Source organism: Papio anubis, chromosome 20, assembly GCF_008728515.1.
Source record: "Papio anubis isolate 15944 chromosome 20, Panubis1.0, whole genome shotgun sequence".
Classification (NCBI taxonomy): domain Eukaryota; kingdom Metazoa; phylum Chordata; class Mammalia; order Primates; family Cercopithecidae; genus Papio; species Papio anubis.
The window spans coordinates 2909477-2924832 of NC_044995.1; the positions used below are offsets into that span (position 1 = coordinate 2909477).

Here is a 15356-nt window from a genome sequence, read left to right on the forward strand (position 1 = left end):
GCCACTCATCTAATATTACACAGCGAGGAAATGACAGAGCTGGGATCCTCTGTCATGGATCCCAGAGGCATGACAGAGCCATACAACCAAGGTCTATATGGCTACGTGGCTTCCTCTTAATCCCAATGAGAGCCCTAGCTTGCTGAGCAAGGTGTATTTGGGGCTCATAGGACTAATTAGGACTAATTAAGAGCCTCCTTTGGGTGGGGACGCCAACTCGGTACATGACATCATGAAGGAGCACAGTGACGTCGGCCAAGGCGGGCGTGGGAATCCACGCGCCTTCCAGCATCCGTTAACGGCACCGCCCCCCGACCCGCCTCACTTCCGTGTATATTTGCATATTCAGTGAACGGACGCCGGTACGTCAGCGTCGACGGGGTGACGTCAGGGTGCGCCTCTGCAGTTTCCCCCAAGCGTACGTACATACGTACTGGCGCACGCATGGCCACGAGAGGGCGGGGGAGGAGTGAAGAGGTTGAGGCGCCCCGCCCAGTCAGCAGGGTTGCGCGTGCCCTGTGAGACCGCCAAGATGGTGGTGGGCGCGTTCCCTATGGCGAAGCTGCTATACTTGGGCATCCGGCAGGTCAGCAAGCCGCTTGCCAACCGCATTAAGGAGGCCGCCCGCCGAAGCGAGTTCTTCAAGACCTATATCTGCCTCCCGCCGGCTCAACGTGAGTCTGACCCGAATTCCCTCCAACCTTTTTCCTTTCTCCAACCCCTCTCAGGTGGTTGCTCAGGGGATGGACTTCTGTTTACGACGAATCACAGCCCGAACCGGCAAAGTCCAGTGGCCAATAGGGAGGGTTCCTGATAGAGGGGCGTGCGGGTGGCCCAATAGTGAGGGTGGGGCGTGGCGTAAGGGGGCGGGTCAGGGCGCCGCCGCGTGAGTAGGAAATGCCAGCCAATAGAGGAAGAGCACTTGGAGACTGATGCCCTGTTAAACCAATAGTGTGAGGGATGGGAGAAATTTAGACGGAGCTTTCCAGGATAGAGGAACTAGGGGAGGGGCTGAGGAGAAACCGGACGGGGTCCTTTGCCCGGCCGTCCTTGGGCAACTTCGTTTCAAAAGCTCCACCCTGTGCCTCAGTTTCCCCTGATCTGGGAGGTGCTTGTATATCCTCCGTTTAGGACGTCGACGTGCCTCAGTTTTACTGTAGGCAGTAAGTCTGGATTAGGGGCATGTTTCGGGGGTGAAGTCTGGAGGCATGGCCTGGGAATCTGGAAAAGGACTTTGAACCAGAGAGGACGTTCATCTGTGTACTCATTAATGCGCTCATACGCCGTCCTTTCATTCGGTAGAGAGACTATGCGGCCTTTTTGCTCAGCACTGGGAGATACACTCCTGATCCATCACTGTCAACCCAGAGTGGTCGGGAAAGTGGGAACCCCGGAGCTCAGAGGAGCTCCTGACCCAAGGACCTGAGGCCAGCAGGGCTGCCTAGAGGGGGCCGCCCGAGCTCAGATCTAAAGGGCATAGTAAGGTCCGGCGCGGTGGCTCACACCTGTAATACCGGCACTTTGGGAGGCCGAGGCGGGCGGATCACATGAGACCAGGAGTTCGAGACCAGCCTGGCCAACATAGTGAAATCCCGTATGTACAAAATATACCAAAATTAGCTGGATGTGGTAGCGCACGCCTGTAGTTCCAGCTACTTGGGAGGCTGAGGCAGGAGAATCGCTTGAACCCTGTAGGTGGAGGCTGCAGTGAGCCTAGATTGTGCCATTCTAGCCTGGGCGACACAGCAAGACTGTCTCAAAAAATAATAAATAAATAGAAATAAAGAGCATAGTAAGCACCCAAAATATAAACTACTTTAAAAAGGTGATCTGTGTGCTACGTGGGACATAACATAAGGGAATTTAACATAATTGGCTGGGTCGGAGAACCACTGAAACCGCCTTTGCAAAATTATGACTGACACAGTGAAAGAGATTTAACTTAACTGACTCCATCTTGCTTCTAACCTCCAAGCTATCCTTGTTCATTCCTGGGCGAAGGCTGAACTAACTTTGGGAGAGATTTAGTTTCTAGTTTAAACAAACATGGTAACAGCCCTTTCCCAAAGCAGACCTCCTTCTTGTCTGGGGACTAGATTGCCTTTGTAGGACTAACGTTAGCCACAAGATAAGAAATTATGGTTTAGGAGTCATGCAGTTGGAGGCTACAAGATTCTGACCCTCCCTAAACTGCTCCTAAGATCAGTGCTTGAGATATTCTACAGACCCTGCACTTGATGGATCCTCTGGCCTTACCCAGATCAATAAACTGGCCCAACTGGCCCACGCACGGGGGCCACTGACTGAGCGCAGGAAGACTGCTGGGACTCCCTGTGATTTTATATCTGACCAATCAGCATTCCTGGCTCACTGGCTTCCCCCACCCACCAAGTTATCCTTAGAAACTCTGCTCCAGCTGGGCCCATGGGCTCAGGCCTGTAATCCTAGCACTTTGGGAGGCTGACGCAGGTGGATCACCTGAGGTCAGGAGTTTGCAACCAGCCTGGCCAACATAGTGAAACCCCATCTCTACTAAAAATACAAAAGTTAGGCGGGCATGGTGGCGGTGCCTATAATCCCAGCTACTCGGGAGGCTGGGGCATGAGAATCACTTGAACCCAGGGATGGAGGTTGCAGTTAGCCAAGATCACGTCGCTTCACTCCAGCCCAGGCGAAAGAGTGAAACTCCATCTAAAGAAAAAAATATATATATATGCTCCCTGAATGCTCAGGGAGACTGATTTGAGTAATAGTAAAACTCCTGGCTAGGTGCGGTGGCTCACACCTGTAATTCCAGCACTTTGGGAGGCTAAGATGGGCGGATCGCGAGGTCAGGAGTTCGAGACCAGCCTGACCAACGTGGTGAAACCCCGTCTCTACTAAAAATACAAAGATTAGCTGGTTGTGGTGGTGCACATCTGTAGTCTCATCTACTCAGGAGGCTGAGGCAGGAGAATTGCTGAACCTGGGAGGCAGAGGTCGCAGTGAGCCGAAATTGTGCCACTGCACTCCAGTCTGGGCAGCAGAGCGAGACTCTGTCTCAAACAAACAAAAAACCCTCCCGCACAGCCAACTCTGCGTGAATTACTTTGTCTTGCAGTTCTCCTGCCTTGATGAATCAGCTCTGTCTAGGCAGCGGGCAAGGTGAACCCCTTGGGCGGTTACACACCATTCATCCCTCCATCCATTCATTACTTCCTTTAGCTAGTATTTTGTGAGCTTCTGCCCTGTGTCAGGTCTTGTGCTGGCAATGCTGACGAAACAGCAGGGACCAAGCCAGCACCAATCTGTGCCCTCAAGGAATTCCTAGTCCAGCAGGGGACGGATGTATCCCCCCACAGTGGGCAGAGCTGAGATGGGGGAGCTCACTGGGCACCTGATGTGGCATGGGGTTCAGGGAGGGCTTCCTGGCAGGGGAGACATCTGAACTGGGACCTGAAGGGTGAGGACAACACCAGGACAAGGAGCAAGGAAAGCAATGGGGCAGAGAGAGGACCACATACAAGGCCTACATAGTTAAGGGAGTGTACCTTTTTTCCCCTCTGTAAGTTTGGATGCTTAAAGTTTGCTTTCCAGGGCCCAGAATTCTTGGTTCTTCGGTGTTTGACGGGGTCATTGTTGGGGCTGCAGCTCTTAGAATGGGAAAGTATTAGATTTCACGGTTACCACAGTGCTTTCCTGTTAGCCATCTCATTTGACCCCCACAACTGTTTTGTCCCCATGTCCAGAAAGAGGAATGACTTCCTCTGGTTTATAGAAGGGAAAATGGAGGCCTTGAGGGCAGAAGTTAATTGCTCAGGTCATACGCAGAGATTTGTGCCAGAGGCAGGACTTTGGACACTGAATTCCTAGACCCAGTTTGTTTCCTGTCTCTGCCTGTCTTCCAAACACTGTGACATTCTTAGCATTGTGGTTTTAAAAATGGCTTCTGGAGCGGAGCGCAGTGGCTCACCCCTGTAATCCCAGCACTTTGGAAGGCGGAGGTGGGTGGATCACGAGATCAGGAGTTCAAGACCAGCCTGGCCAACATGGTGAAACCCCATCTCTACTAAAAATACAAAATTAGGCAAGCGTGGTGGCACATACCTGTAGTCCCAGATACTTGGGAGGCTGACGCAGGAGAATTGCTTGAACCCAGGAGGCAGAGGTTGCAGTGAGCTGAGATCACGCCACTGCACTCCAGCCTGGGCAACAGAGCGAGACTCTGTCTCAATAAATAAATAAATAAATAAATAAATAAATAAATAAATAAATAAAAAGATTTCTGGGCCAGGCGCGGTGCCTCCCACCTATAATCCCAGCACTTTGGGAGGCCTAGGTGGGCGGGTCACCTGAAGTCGGGAGTTAGAGACCAGCCTGACCAACGTGGAGAAACCCCGTCTCTGCTAAAAATACAAAATTAGCCAGGCATGGTGGCACATATCTGTAATCCCACTTGGGACCCTGAGGCAGGAGAATCGCTTGCACCCGGGAGGCAGGCATTGCAGTGAGCCGAGATCGTGCCACTGCACTCTAGCCTGGGCAACAAGAGTGAAACTCTGTCTCAAAAAAAAAAAAAAAAAAAGTCCAGGCACGCCTGTAATCCCAGCACTTTGGGAGGCCAAGGCGGGCGGATCACAACGTCAGGAGTTAGAGACCCGCCTGACCAACATGGTGAAACCCCTTCTCTACTAAAAATACAAAAATTAGCCAGGCATGGTGGCGTGCACCTGTAATCCCAGCCACTCAGGAGGCTGAGACAGAAGAATCACTTGAACACAGGAGGCGGAGGTTGCAGTGAGCCGAGATCGCACCACTGCACTCCAGGCTGGGTGACAGAGCGAGACTCCATCTCAAAAAAAAAAAGAAAGAAAATGGCTTCTGGAGTCAGACTGACATAGGTTTGAATCCCTACCCAGACTGGTGACTTTGGGTATGTCCTTTAGCCCCTCTTAGCTTCAATTTCCGCTTCTGTACAATGGGTGTTATGTAATAGTCACATTCACTGGGCTCGTATTTGGTGCCAAGGCTTGTCTTGAGCACCTCCCAGCCTCTGCCATTGGGTCCTCACCAATTATGATGAGGTAGATGCTATTATTATTCTCATTTTGTGTATATGCTATATATGCATTATGCTGTAAATAATATTTATTGCGTTGTTGTGAGGATTAAGTAAATGGATATAAAATGTTAAGTCAGTGCCTGGCATAGGGTCATGGCTGTCATGTAGATGTTATAGATACAACAGGCAGGAAAAAGCAAAACAGCTTGCTCTCAGGTACCTTACATTATTGTGGAGGAAGCCAGACAGTAAATGAAATAAATAGTTGGCTGGGCCCAGTGGCTCACGCCTGTAATCCCAGCACTTTGGGAGGCTGAGGCGGGCGGATCGCTTGAGGTCAGGAGTTTGAGACCAGCCTAGGCAACATGGCGAAACCCCATCTCTACTAAAACTACAAAACTTAGCCAGGCATGGTGGCAGGCGCCTGTAATCCCAGCTACTCGGGAGGCTTAGGCAGGAGAATCGTTTGAACCCAAGAGGCAGAGTTTGCAGTGAGCCGAGATTGCACCACTGCACTCCAGCCTGGGTGACAGAGTGAGATTCCATCTCGGAAAAAAAAAAGTTAAAATATGAAATATATTAGATAGCAATAATTACTCTAGGAGAAAAAATCAGGGTTGTAGAACAAGGAATATTTAAAGGAAGGCTATAAGTGTAGACAGGATTATCAGGGAGAACTCACTGAAAATATGCAAAGGAGGGAGGGAACGAGCAGTGTTGGTATCTGAGGGAAGAGGCGTTCCAGCCCAGAGGATCCCGCATGCACACAGGCATGAGCGTGCTTGGCACACAGTACAGAGGAAACTGATGACGGGAAAGGGGGACGGTTTGTATGGGGCCTGTGGGTCACTGCAAATGCCTTGGCTTTACTCTGAGTGGAACAGGACTCACTGGAGGGTTCTGTGCAGAAGAGGGACAAGATCAGAGTTCTATTTTATTTTATTATTTATTTATTTATTTATTTTTGAGACAGAATCTCACTCAGACACCCAGGCTGGAGTGCAGTGGTGCGATCTCGGCTCACTGCAACGTCTGTCTCCCAGGTTCAAGCGATTCTCCTGCCTCAGCCTTTCGAGTAGCTGGGATTACAGGCGCTTGCTGCTGTGCCTGGCTAATTTTTGTATTTTTAGTAGAGACGGGGTTTCACCATATTGGTCAGGCTGGTCTCGAACCCCTGACCTCATGATCCACCCGCCTCGGCCTCCCAAAGTGCTGGGATTACAGGGGTGAGCCACTGCGCCAGGCACTATGTTTGTTTAAACTATAAACTATAAGTTTCTCCCAAAGTTAGTTCAGCCTTTGCTCAGGAATGTACAAGGACAGCTTAGAGGTTGGAAGCAAGATGAAGTCAGTCAAGTTAGATCTCTTTCACTGTGTCAGTCATAATTTTGCAAAGAGAGGTTTCAGGATTACAGGCGTGAGCCACCTCGCCCGGCCTCAGAATCTAAAATATTTCCTCTCTGCCCCTTTACAGGAAGAGTTTGCTGACCCTGCCGTAGAATAGTATCCCTGCGCTTGTTTTTTATGACATTGGCATCGGAGCCAGTCCTCTGATTGATAGTGTGTCCCGCTGTCTGGAGTCTCCTGATTGCTTCCCCTGATTGGATTCATGTTGAACATGTTTGGCGGGAGCACCACAGACTCGAGGTGCCTCCTAAGGCCATCCCTTCAGGGGGCTCCTGAGGTCTGTTTGTTCTGTCATTTGTTGTTTTTTTTTTTTTTTTTGTATCGGAGTCTCTCACGGGCGCCCAGGCTGGAGGTCACAGTCCGGATCGCAGCTCACTGCAAGCTCCGCCTCCCGGGTTCCCGCCATTCTCCTGCCTCAGCCTCCCGAGTAGCTGGGACTACAGGCGCCCACAACCGCGCCCGGCTAATTTTTTGTATTTTTTTTTAGTAGAGACGAGGTTTCACCGTGGTCTCGATCTCCTGACCTTGTGATCCGCCCGCCTCGGCCTCCCAAAGTGCTGGGATTACAGGCGTGAGCCACCGCGCCCGGCCTGTTCTGTCATTTGTGATGGTGATTTGGATCGCTTGGTTAAGGTGTAACCATGTCGAGAAACTTTCCTTTTCCTCTTCGTGATGAATAACCAGTAGATTTGTTTACAAGGTAGAGCCGGCAGGATCTCCCATGGATTGGGTGTGAGATGGCCGACTGGAGAAGGGGCAGGTTGGACAGAAAGACCTGGAGCTCAGTTAGGGACAGGTCGAGTTGGAGATGCTACCGGATATTGCGATGTACTGGCTTCTTACATTTACACATTTTAATTACATCATTAATGTCTTCACACTGCTAATTGCCCCTTGCTCTGGCCCCCAGCCATGGCAATTGGAATTTCCCAGGGTGCACTGGTGGCCCTGCGTTCTCTCAGGTCAGGCGTCCCGAGCTGACCAATAAATCCAGTATCTGTACCTTTGGCTGAGATACTTTTGACTCAGCAGGCTGGGCCCAGCTGTCTCACAGGAGAGGCTGCAGCAGTAGCTGTGGCTGCCTGAGGAAAGAATAGTACACGCTAGAAGCATAAATCATCGATGGTGCACCCTGCTGGGGAGGCAGAGATCTTTTTAAACACAGAATTCCTTTGTTTAAATTATTTTAACCCGAAAGTAGAGGAGGTTGGTGATGCTAGGCAGGTTGAGGCCATGCCTGCAAAGTTCACTTTTGGTACACCCAGGGAGGCTGTGAGACGTCTCTGGGCAGTGGGAAAATTCCAGCTCATCTCTGTTTATTCCTTTGGAGTGCACTGGTCCCTTTCCTGGTTTATCACACACAGTAGGCAGTAGAGTGACTGGTCCCCCAAAGATGTCCACATCCTAATCCCAAGAACCTGTTGAGTATGTTACCATGCACAGCAAAGGTGACTTTGCAGATGTGATCAAATTAAGGATTTGGGGATGCGGAGATGATCCTGAATTACGCAGGTGGGGTCAGCGTGATCATAGGGGTCTTTATAAGGGAAAGAGGGAGGCAAGAGAGGGAATGATTTGAGGGATGTTGCCTTGCTGGCCTTGAAGATGGAGGAAGGCAGGCATGAGCCAAGGAATGTGGGCAGCCTCTGGAAGCTGGAAAAGCCAAGCCAAGGAGATGGATTCTCCACTGGAGACTCCAGAAAGGAACACAGCCCTGCAGACACCTTGAGATTAGCCTAGTGAAAGCCATTTTGGACTTTTTTTTTTTTTTTTTTTTTTTTGAGATGGAGTTTCACTCTTGTTGCCCAGGCTGCAGTGCAGTGGCATGATCTCAACTTACTGCAACCCCTGCCTCCTGGGTTCAAGCGATTCTCCTGCCTCAGTCCCCTGAGTAGCTGGGATTATAGGCACCCGCGACCACACCTGGCTAATTTTTTGTATTTTTAGTAGAGATAGGGTTTCACCATGTTGGCTAGGCTGGTCTTAAACTCAGGTGATCCACCCGCCTTGGCCTCCCAAGGTGCAGGGATTACAGGCGTGAGCCACCACACCTGGCCCCCATTTCAGACTTCTGACTTCTGGAACTGTAAAATAATAAATTTAGGACAGGTGTGGTGGCTCACGCCTGTTATCCCAGCATTTTAGAAGGCCGAGGCAGGAGGATCACTTGAACCCAGGGGTTCAAGACCAGCCTGGGCAACACAGCGAGACCTTGTCTCTACTAAAAATAAAAAAAAATTAGTGGGGCATGGTGATGCATGCCTATAGTTTTCGCCACTCAGGAGGCTGGGGCAGGATTGCTTGAGCCCAGGAGAATGAGGCTGCAGTGAGCTGTGACCGCACCACTGCACTCCAGCCTGGGTGATAGAACAAGACCCTGTCTCAAATGATAATAAATTTGTGTTGTTTTCAGCCACTGCATTTGTGGTAGTTTGTTATAGTGGCCGTGGGAAGCGGATACACCACAATCATTCGTTCGGGTTGCTGAGGTCATTTTTTCAGAAGTGCTCAGCTCTATGGCCATTATTATGAATTTAGCCCATGGACTTGGTTTCAGTTTTCTTTTTCTTCATAGCCATCTGATCCAAAGCTTGGTGGCTTAACATAGTAACTCTTAGCCAGGTGCAATGGCTCATGCCTGTAATCTCAGCACTTTGGGAGGTTGAGGTGGGTGGATCACTTCAGGCCAGGAGTTCAAGATCAGCCTGGGCAACATGGCAAAACCCCTTCTCTACTAAAAATATAAAAATTTAGTGGATGCCTGTGGTCCCAGCTTCTCAGGAGGCTGAGGTAGGAGAATCGCTTGAACCCAAGAGAGGTGGAGGTTGCAGTGAGCCAAGATCGTGCCATAGCACTCCAGCCTGGGCAACAGAGCAAGACCCTGTCTTAAAAAGACAAACAAAAAACCCAGTCACTCTTAGTTTCTGTTACCTTTGTGGCTTGCCTGGGCTCAACCAGACAGTTCTTTTGCCGGTTGCTGCTTGGCGGGCTCTTATCCAGGTACAGGCGGAGGTGGCTGGGCTGGAGTCATCTGGAACTGGCACTGGGCAGTTGGTTCCCTCTCAGCATAGTCTTTAGGCCTCTCTTCTCCACGTGGTCTCTCTTGCAGGGTAGCTGAATATCTCACACGGCTGCTCAGGACTCCCCAACAGCCAAATTTTCATGCAGGAAGAAGCAGAAGCTGCAGGTTATTTGAGGGCAAGGCCTAGAACCTTCCAGCGTCATTTCCACCACACTCTATTGGTCAAAGCAGCCCCAGGCACAGACTACAGTGAGTGTGGGAAAGGACTGCACAGGGTATGATACGAAGGGGTCCCCGATGGCAGTCTGCCACAGAGTAGGCACTCTCGGCTTCGGATCTTGGCAGTGCCTCTTATTAGCCATGTGACTTTGAGCAGGCAGCTTGACCTCTGTGAGCTTCCATTTCCATATTTATCAAATGGGATAATAATAGAACTTATCTCCCAGGATTCTTGTGAGGATGCAACAGGATAGTGGATAGGTGAGCCCAGGCCTGGGACATGCCCATCTGGTTGCTACTACAGGATGGGGTATACATGGAATCCTTTCTTTTTTTTTTTTTTTTGAGACGGAGTCTAACTTTGTTGCCCAGGCTTTTGCCCTCCTATGTAGCTGGGATTACATGTGCCCGCCACCACGCCCAGCTAATTTTTGTATTTTTAGTAGAGATGTGGTTTCACCATGTTGGTCAGGCTGGTCTCCAACTCCTGACCTCAAATGATCCGCCCGCTGTGGCCTCCTAAAGTGCTGGGATTGCAGGCGTGAGTCACCGCGCCCAGCCGGAATCCCTTCTTGTCATTACTGCCCAAGTACCAAAACCTCTGCTTCTGGATAAAGACTTGGTGCACTCAGATCCTTGCCCCGCTGTTTACGTGGTGTGTGTCCTGCATGAGTCACTCTGCCTTTCTGTACCCTTTCTGTACCATATAGCACTTACCTCATAGGTCTGATGTTCCCTTAGCACCATTCAGTAAACAGTGTTTACTGTTTACTCTTTACAGCCCAGCGTTGAACCAGGCTGCCCGCTTATCTATCCCTGCTCTGCCACTTTCTATGTGACCCCAGGAAGAGTTATTTAACCTCTTTGGGCCTCAGTTTTATGCTTGTAATTGGGTTGTTATGTGGATGTTCATATCCATAAAACATAGAACTGTACCTGGCCCTCAAGTACTCTGTACATGTTTATTTACTTTTTATTTATTTCATTTATTTATTTTTTGAGACTGTTTCACTCTTATTGCCCAGGCTGGAGTGCAATGGCATGATCTCAGCTTACCGCAACCTCTGCCTCCTGGGTTCTAGTGATTCTCCTGTCTCAGCCTCCCAAGTAGCTGAGATTACAGGCATGCACCACCATGCCCGGCTAATTTTTTGTATGAACATAATTTTTTGTATGAATGTAATTTTCTGTGTGAATATAAGATGAGATTTGGGTGGGGGACACAGCCACACCATATCACTTGGCCTGGGGGATAGGGACTATGCTGTGGGGGAACTGGCCAGGAGACAGCCAGGTCTCTGCCAAGGTACCTGGTAAACTAGAAAAAAACCTCCTTCTTAAGGCACACAAGCCTTTGCCCTAGGTAGAGACTGATACATTCTCCTCTGAGAATTTGTAGCCACTGACTGCCCCTCATGTGGACTTGGGGCCTCTTTGAAAGGTCCTAGAAGTTGCACGCTGAGAATGAACCCCTAGGGGTACCTAATTGTGTCTAAGCACCTAGCAAGGACAAACATAAACTCTTTCTGCCTGTGCTCTCTTTGCCTGGGCCTTGGAGAACTCCTTCAGACAGAGTTCCAGCATACAAGCTCACAGTAAAAAAAAAAAAAAATTATATACCGTATGAAAAAAGCAGCCACCATGAGCGAGAGCCAGCAGAAAAACATGGCAGGTCGCAACCTGCAAACATGTGAAATGATCAGATGTAGATATAAAATACCTAAGCTTATCTATTAAATGGATAAAAGAGAAGGATCTTGAAACACAAGTAAAATTAAAAATTGCCAGGAAGCTGGAAAAAGAATTAAACAGAACCTCTAGAAAGGACAGCTACAACAGTTGGTGTTCAGCTCTTAGTAGAAGGGCTGACTAACCACCAGATTAAACACAAGTGCCGAGAGGATTGGGGAGCTGAAAGGTGTACAATATGGAGGAAAACTAGTGAGCTTTCTGGGGTGCTTCCGGTAGATGCCCAGGAGTGCTACCTGCAGGTCCTGATTTGGTAGACGTGGGGAAGGGGTGGACATGTTTATTTTTAGCAGTCTGGAGTGCATTCTCACGCGCACCAGTGTTTGAAAATCACTTTGCTGGAGTCTATTTATAATCACCAGAGCATCACATCAGTTATATTATATGGTAGCCAGGCTGCTGCTGGTGACCTCCAAATGCTTGTTATTATATTCTCCTATCAAGGAAACATTTCTGAGGTTCCTTTCCTAGCATATATGTATGCATGTGTGTACACATATGTAAAATTATTTAGCAGTCAGCCAGGCACAGTGGCTCATGCCTGTAATCCCAGCACTTTGGGAGGCCAAGGCGGGTGGATCACCTAAACCCGGGAGTTCAAGACCAGCCTGGGCAACGTGGCAAAACCCCATCTCTACCAACAATAAAAAAAATTAGCTGGGAGTGATGGTGTGCGCCTATGGCCCCAGCTACTTGGGAGGCTGAGGTGGGAGGATCACTGGAGCGCATGAAGTCGTGGCTGCAACGAACCTTGGTCACACCACTGTACTCCAGCCTAGTTGACACAGTGAAACCTTGTCTCTCTAAAAAAAATAAATGCCAGGCACAGTGGCTCATGCCTGTAATCCCAGCACTTTGGGAGGCCAAGGTGGGCGGATCACCTGAGGTCAGGAGTTCGAGACCAACCTAACCAACCTGGAGAAACCTTGTCTCTACTAAAAATAAAAAAATTAGCCAGGCATAGTGGTGCATGCCTGTAATCCCAGCTACTTGGGAGGCTGAGGCAAGAGAATTGCTTGAACCCGGGAGGTGGAGGTTGCGGTCAGCCAAGATCGCACCATTGCACTCCAGCCTGAGTGACAGAGCGAGAGTGTTTCTCAAAAATAAAATAAAATAAAATAAGTAAATAAATAAAAGTATTTAGCGGTCATGTATAGTGCTAACATATAACAGTATGGCTATGTTATATGCATTTAAAAACATACACAAAAATTAGAGGGATGAAATGAGCATGTAAACATTTTAAAAATAAACTTATGTATTCATGCCCCCCCCAAATATTTTTACTCTCACTGAAAACATTCTCCTATACAGACATTATTAAGTAAATTTGGAAACTCTTGGTGAAACCCTCTGTGAGAGTCTGGCTTTGACTTTTTTTTTTTTTTTGAGATGGAGTCTCACTTTGTCCCCCGGCTGGAATGTAGTGGCACAGTCTTGGCTCACTGCAACCTCCACCTCCCAGGTTCAAGCGATTCTCCTGCCTCAGCCCTCTTGAGCAGCTGGGATTACAGGGGTGTGCCATTACGCCCAGCTCATTTAAAAAATTTTTTTTTTATTTTTATTCTTCATAGAGATGGGGTTTCACCATATTGGCCAGGCTGGTCTCGAACTCCTCACCTCCACTGACCTGCCCGCCTCAGCCTCCCAAAAGCTGTGATTACAGGCGTAAGCCACTGCTCCCGGCTGGCTTTGACATTCTTTGTGGCTGTCACAGCTGGCAAAGACCTAACTAAGGCACACAGTCTCAGATGGAAGAAGTGTGTCATTGGCTGCATTTAATCTCGCTGCTCCTTTTTTAGTCCCACCCTTCATTATGCAGAGGCATTTGCTGGAATTTGCTCATGTTCTCATGGCTAAATCTTCTGGCCAATTTCTGAATAGCAGTCTTTTTCAGAAGCCCCTGTGTAGAGGGCTGACTGATTTGCAACCTGAGTGCATCCCAGGGAATCTACTTGTCCTGGCCGCAAGCAATATGTCAAGTGGACAGGAGAGGGCGCCCGTGTCAGCCTGGGGATGGCGCCTGCCTGAGAAAGCACAGGAAGCCATCTGTAATTGACCCCGGTGTATCTCTGTATCAGTTTGTGCTCATCTGTAATTAATTGAAAACCCAGCCAGTAGGCCGGGCGCGGTGGCTCAAGCCTGTAATCCCAGCACTTTGGGAGGCCGAGACGGCGGATCACAAGGCCAGGAGATCGAGACCATCCTGGCTAACACGGTGAAACCCCGTCTCTACTAAAAAATACAAAAAACTAGCCGGACGAGGTGGCGGGCGCCTGTAGTCCCAGCTACTCGGGAGGCTGAGGCGTAAACCCGGGAGGCGGAGCTTGCAGTGAGCTGAGATCCGGCCACTGCACTCCAGCCCGGGCGACAGAGCAAGACTCTGTCTCAAAAAAAAAAAAAAAAAAAAAAAAACCCAAAAAAACAAAAAAAAAACCCAGCCAGTAAATGTCAATCAAACCTTAAATCAAAAGGGTGTTTTTTGCTGACTTTTCAGTAAGCCCTGAGGAAGGCCTCTTCGTGGTTGGTTTGGTGGCTCAGTGGTGTCATTAGGAACCTGAGGACTCTGTCTCTGCCGTGTTGGTGCTCAGGCAGTCCTCATGGCCTCAGTAGGGCTGCTGCGGCTCCAGGCATTGTGGCTTTATGTTTCCTAAGGGAGGAAGTCTGTGCGTGTGTGTATGGAGGAGCGGGTGGTCAGATAAGTGAGGATAGCGCCTCAAGGAGGAAAATCCTTTTCCAGAAGCCCCTAGGAAACTCCCCTCACTGCCAGCTTACCACAGCCGGGTCACCTCCCGCCCCTTGGTGTATGGGAGGTTGCCCTGGTGAGTATCGGCTTCTAAACTCTAATGGAGGTGGGGAGGATGGAATTACTAAGACAGTAGAGAATAATATAAAGTAGCACTGGTAATCAGAAACACTAAAGTTGTTCTGAAATCTTTTTTGTTTGTTTTGTGATGGAGTCTCACTCTGTCGCCCAGGCTGGAGTGCAGTGGCGCTCTCTCGGCTCACTACAACCTCTGCCTCCTGGGTTCAAGCAATTCTCCTGCCTCAGCCTTCTGAGTAGCTGTGACTACAGGCACCCGCCACCACGCCCAGCTAATTTTTGTATTTTTAGTGGAGACAGGGTTTCACCATGTTGGCCAGGGAGGTCTTGAATTCCTGACCTGAAGTAATCTGCCTGCCTTGGCCTCCCAAGGTGCTGGGATTACAGGCGTGAGCCACAGCACGCGGCCCTAACCTCTCTGTTAATTGCTTCTAGAAACTCCTGAGTGTCCTCTATACCAAGTTGAGCTGGTCTCTCCAGGCCTGGGAGGAGAGTAGAGGTGGGGATCATTTTCTGGGGTGTGGCTATGGTTCAGTCCATTAGGAGGCTGAGTAATTCATTCACTCAACAAATCTTTATTTAGTGCCTGCTGTGTGCCAGGAACTGTTCTGAGAGGCATGACTCAGTAGTCAACAGAACAAAGATCCCTGCTCTCATGGGGCACATTTGAGGGTATTAGTTACCTGCCCAGTGACCCCAGAGTACAGAGGGGTGCTTCAACTGGAATTTCCCGCCGAATTCCCAGGCTGAATCGAGTGGCCCACCCTGCGTCACATCCCCATCCCGGCACAGTCTCTGTGACCCAGGGAAAGCAGTGCCTTAATTGGCCAGACTCAGGAGTGGGGTTACCTCCTCCTGAATCCCTTGAACCAAAAGTTGGGGAGATACGATCCCCCAAGATGCTGGGCAGATGGAACCAGTCGTGCCCCTCTGGTAACTGGAGCACTGTGTGTTAACTGCAGTCTCAGTTGCTATAATGGAAAGATCAAGCCAGGTCTGTGGGAGGAAGCACTGCCCGGCTATTGTGGCCTGCACAATTCTGTTAAAACTTGGAGCACTGTTAGGGCAAGCTTAAAACTGGCTGGATTGGGCAG

The 15356-nt window shown here is 49.5% G+C and overlaps 1 protein-coding gene across 2 annotated transcripts in view; it reads left to right on the forward strand.

The window, feature by feature from the left end:
* The first annotated feature begins 315 nt into the window (after nucleotides 1-315).
* The window catches only part of OPA3 (outer mitochondrial membrane lipid metabolism regulator OPA3), a 57681-nt gene continuing 42640 nt past the window's right edge, over nucleotides 316-15356 (forward strand). The window contains exon 1 of one of the 2 annotated variants that reach the window (XM_017952526.3): nucleotides 316-674. In XM_017952526.3, the coding sequence (XP_017808015.1) occupies nucleotides 533-674 (142 nt within the window). In that variant the 5' untranslated portion in view covers nucleotides 316-532. The remainder of the gene's footprint in view (nucleotides 675-15356) is intronic. The other variant, XM_003915729.5, reaches the window with a different exon arrangement.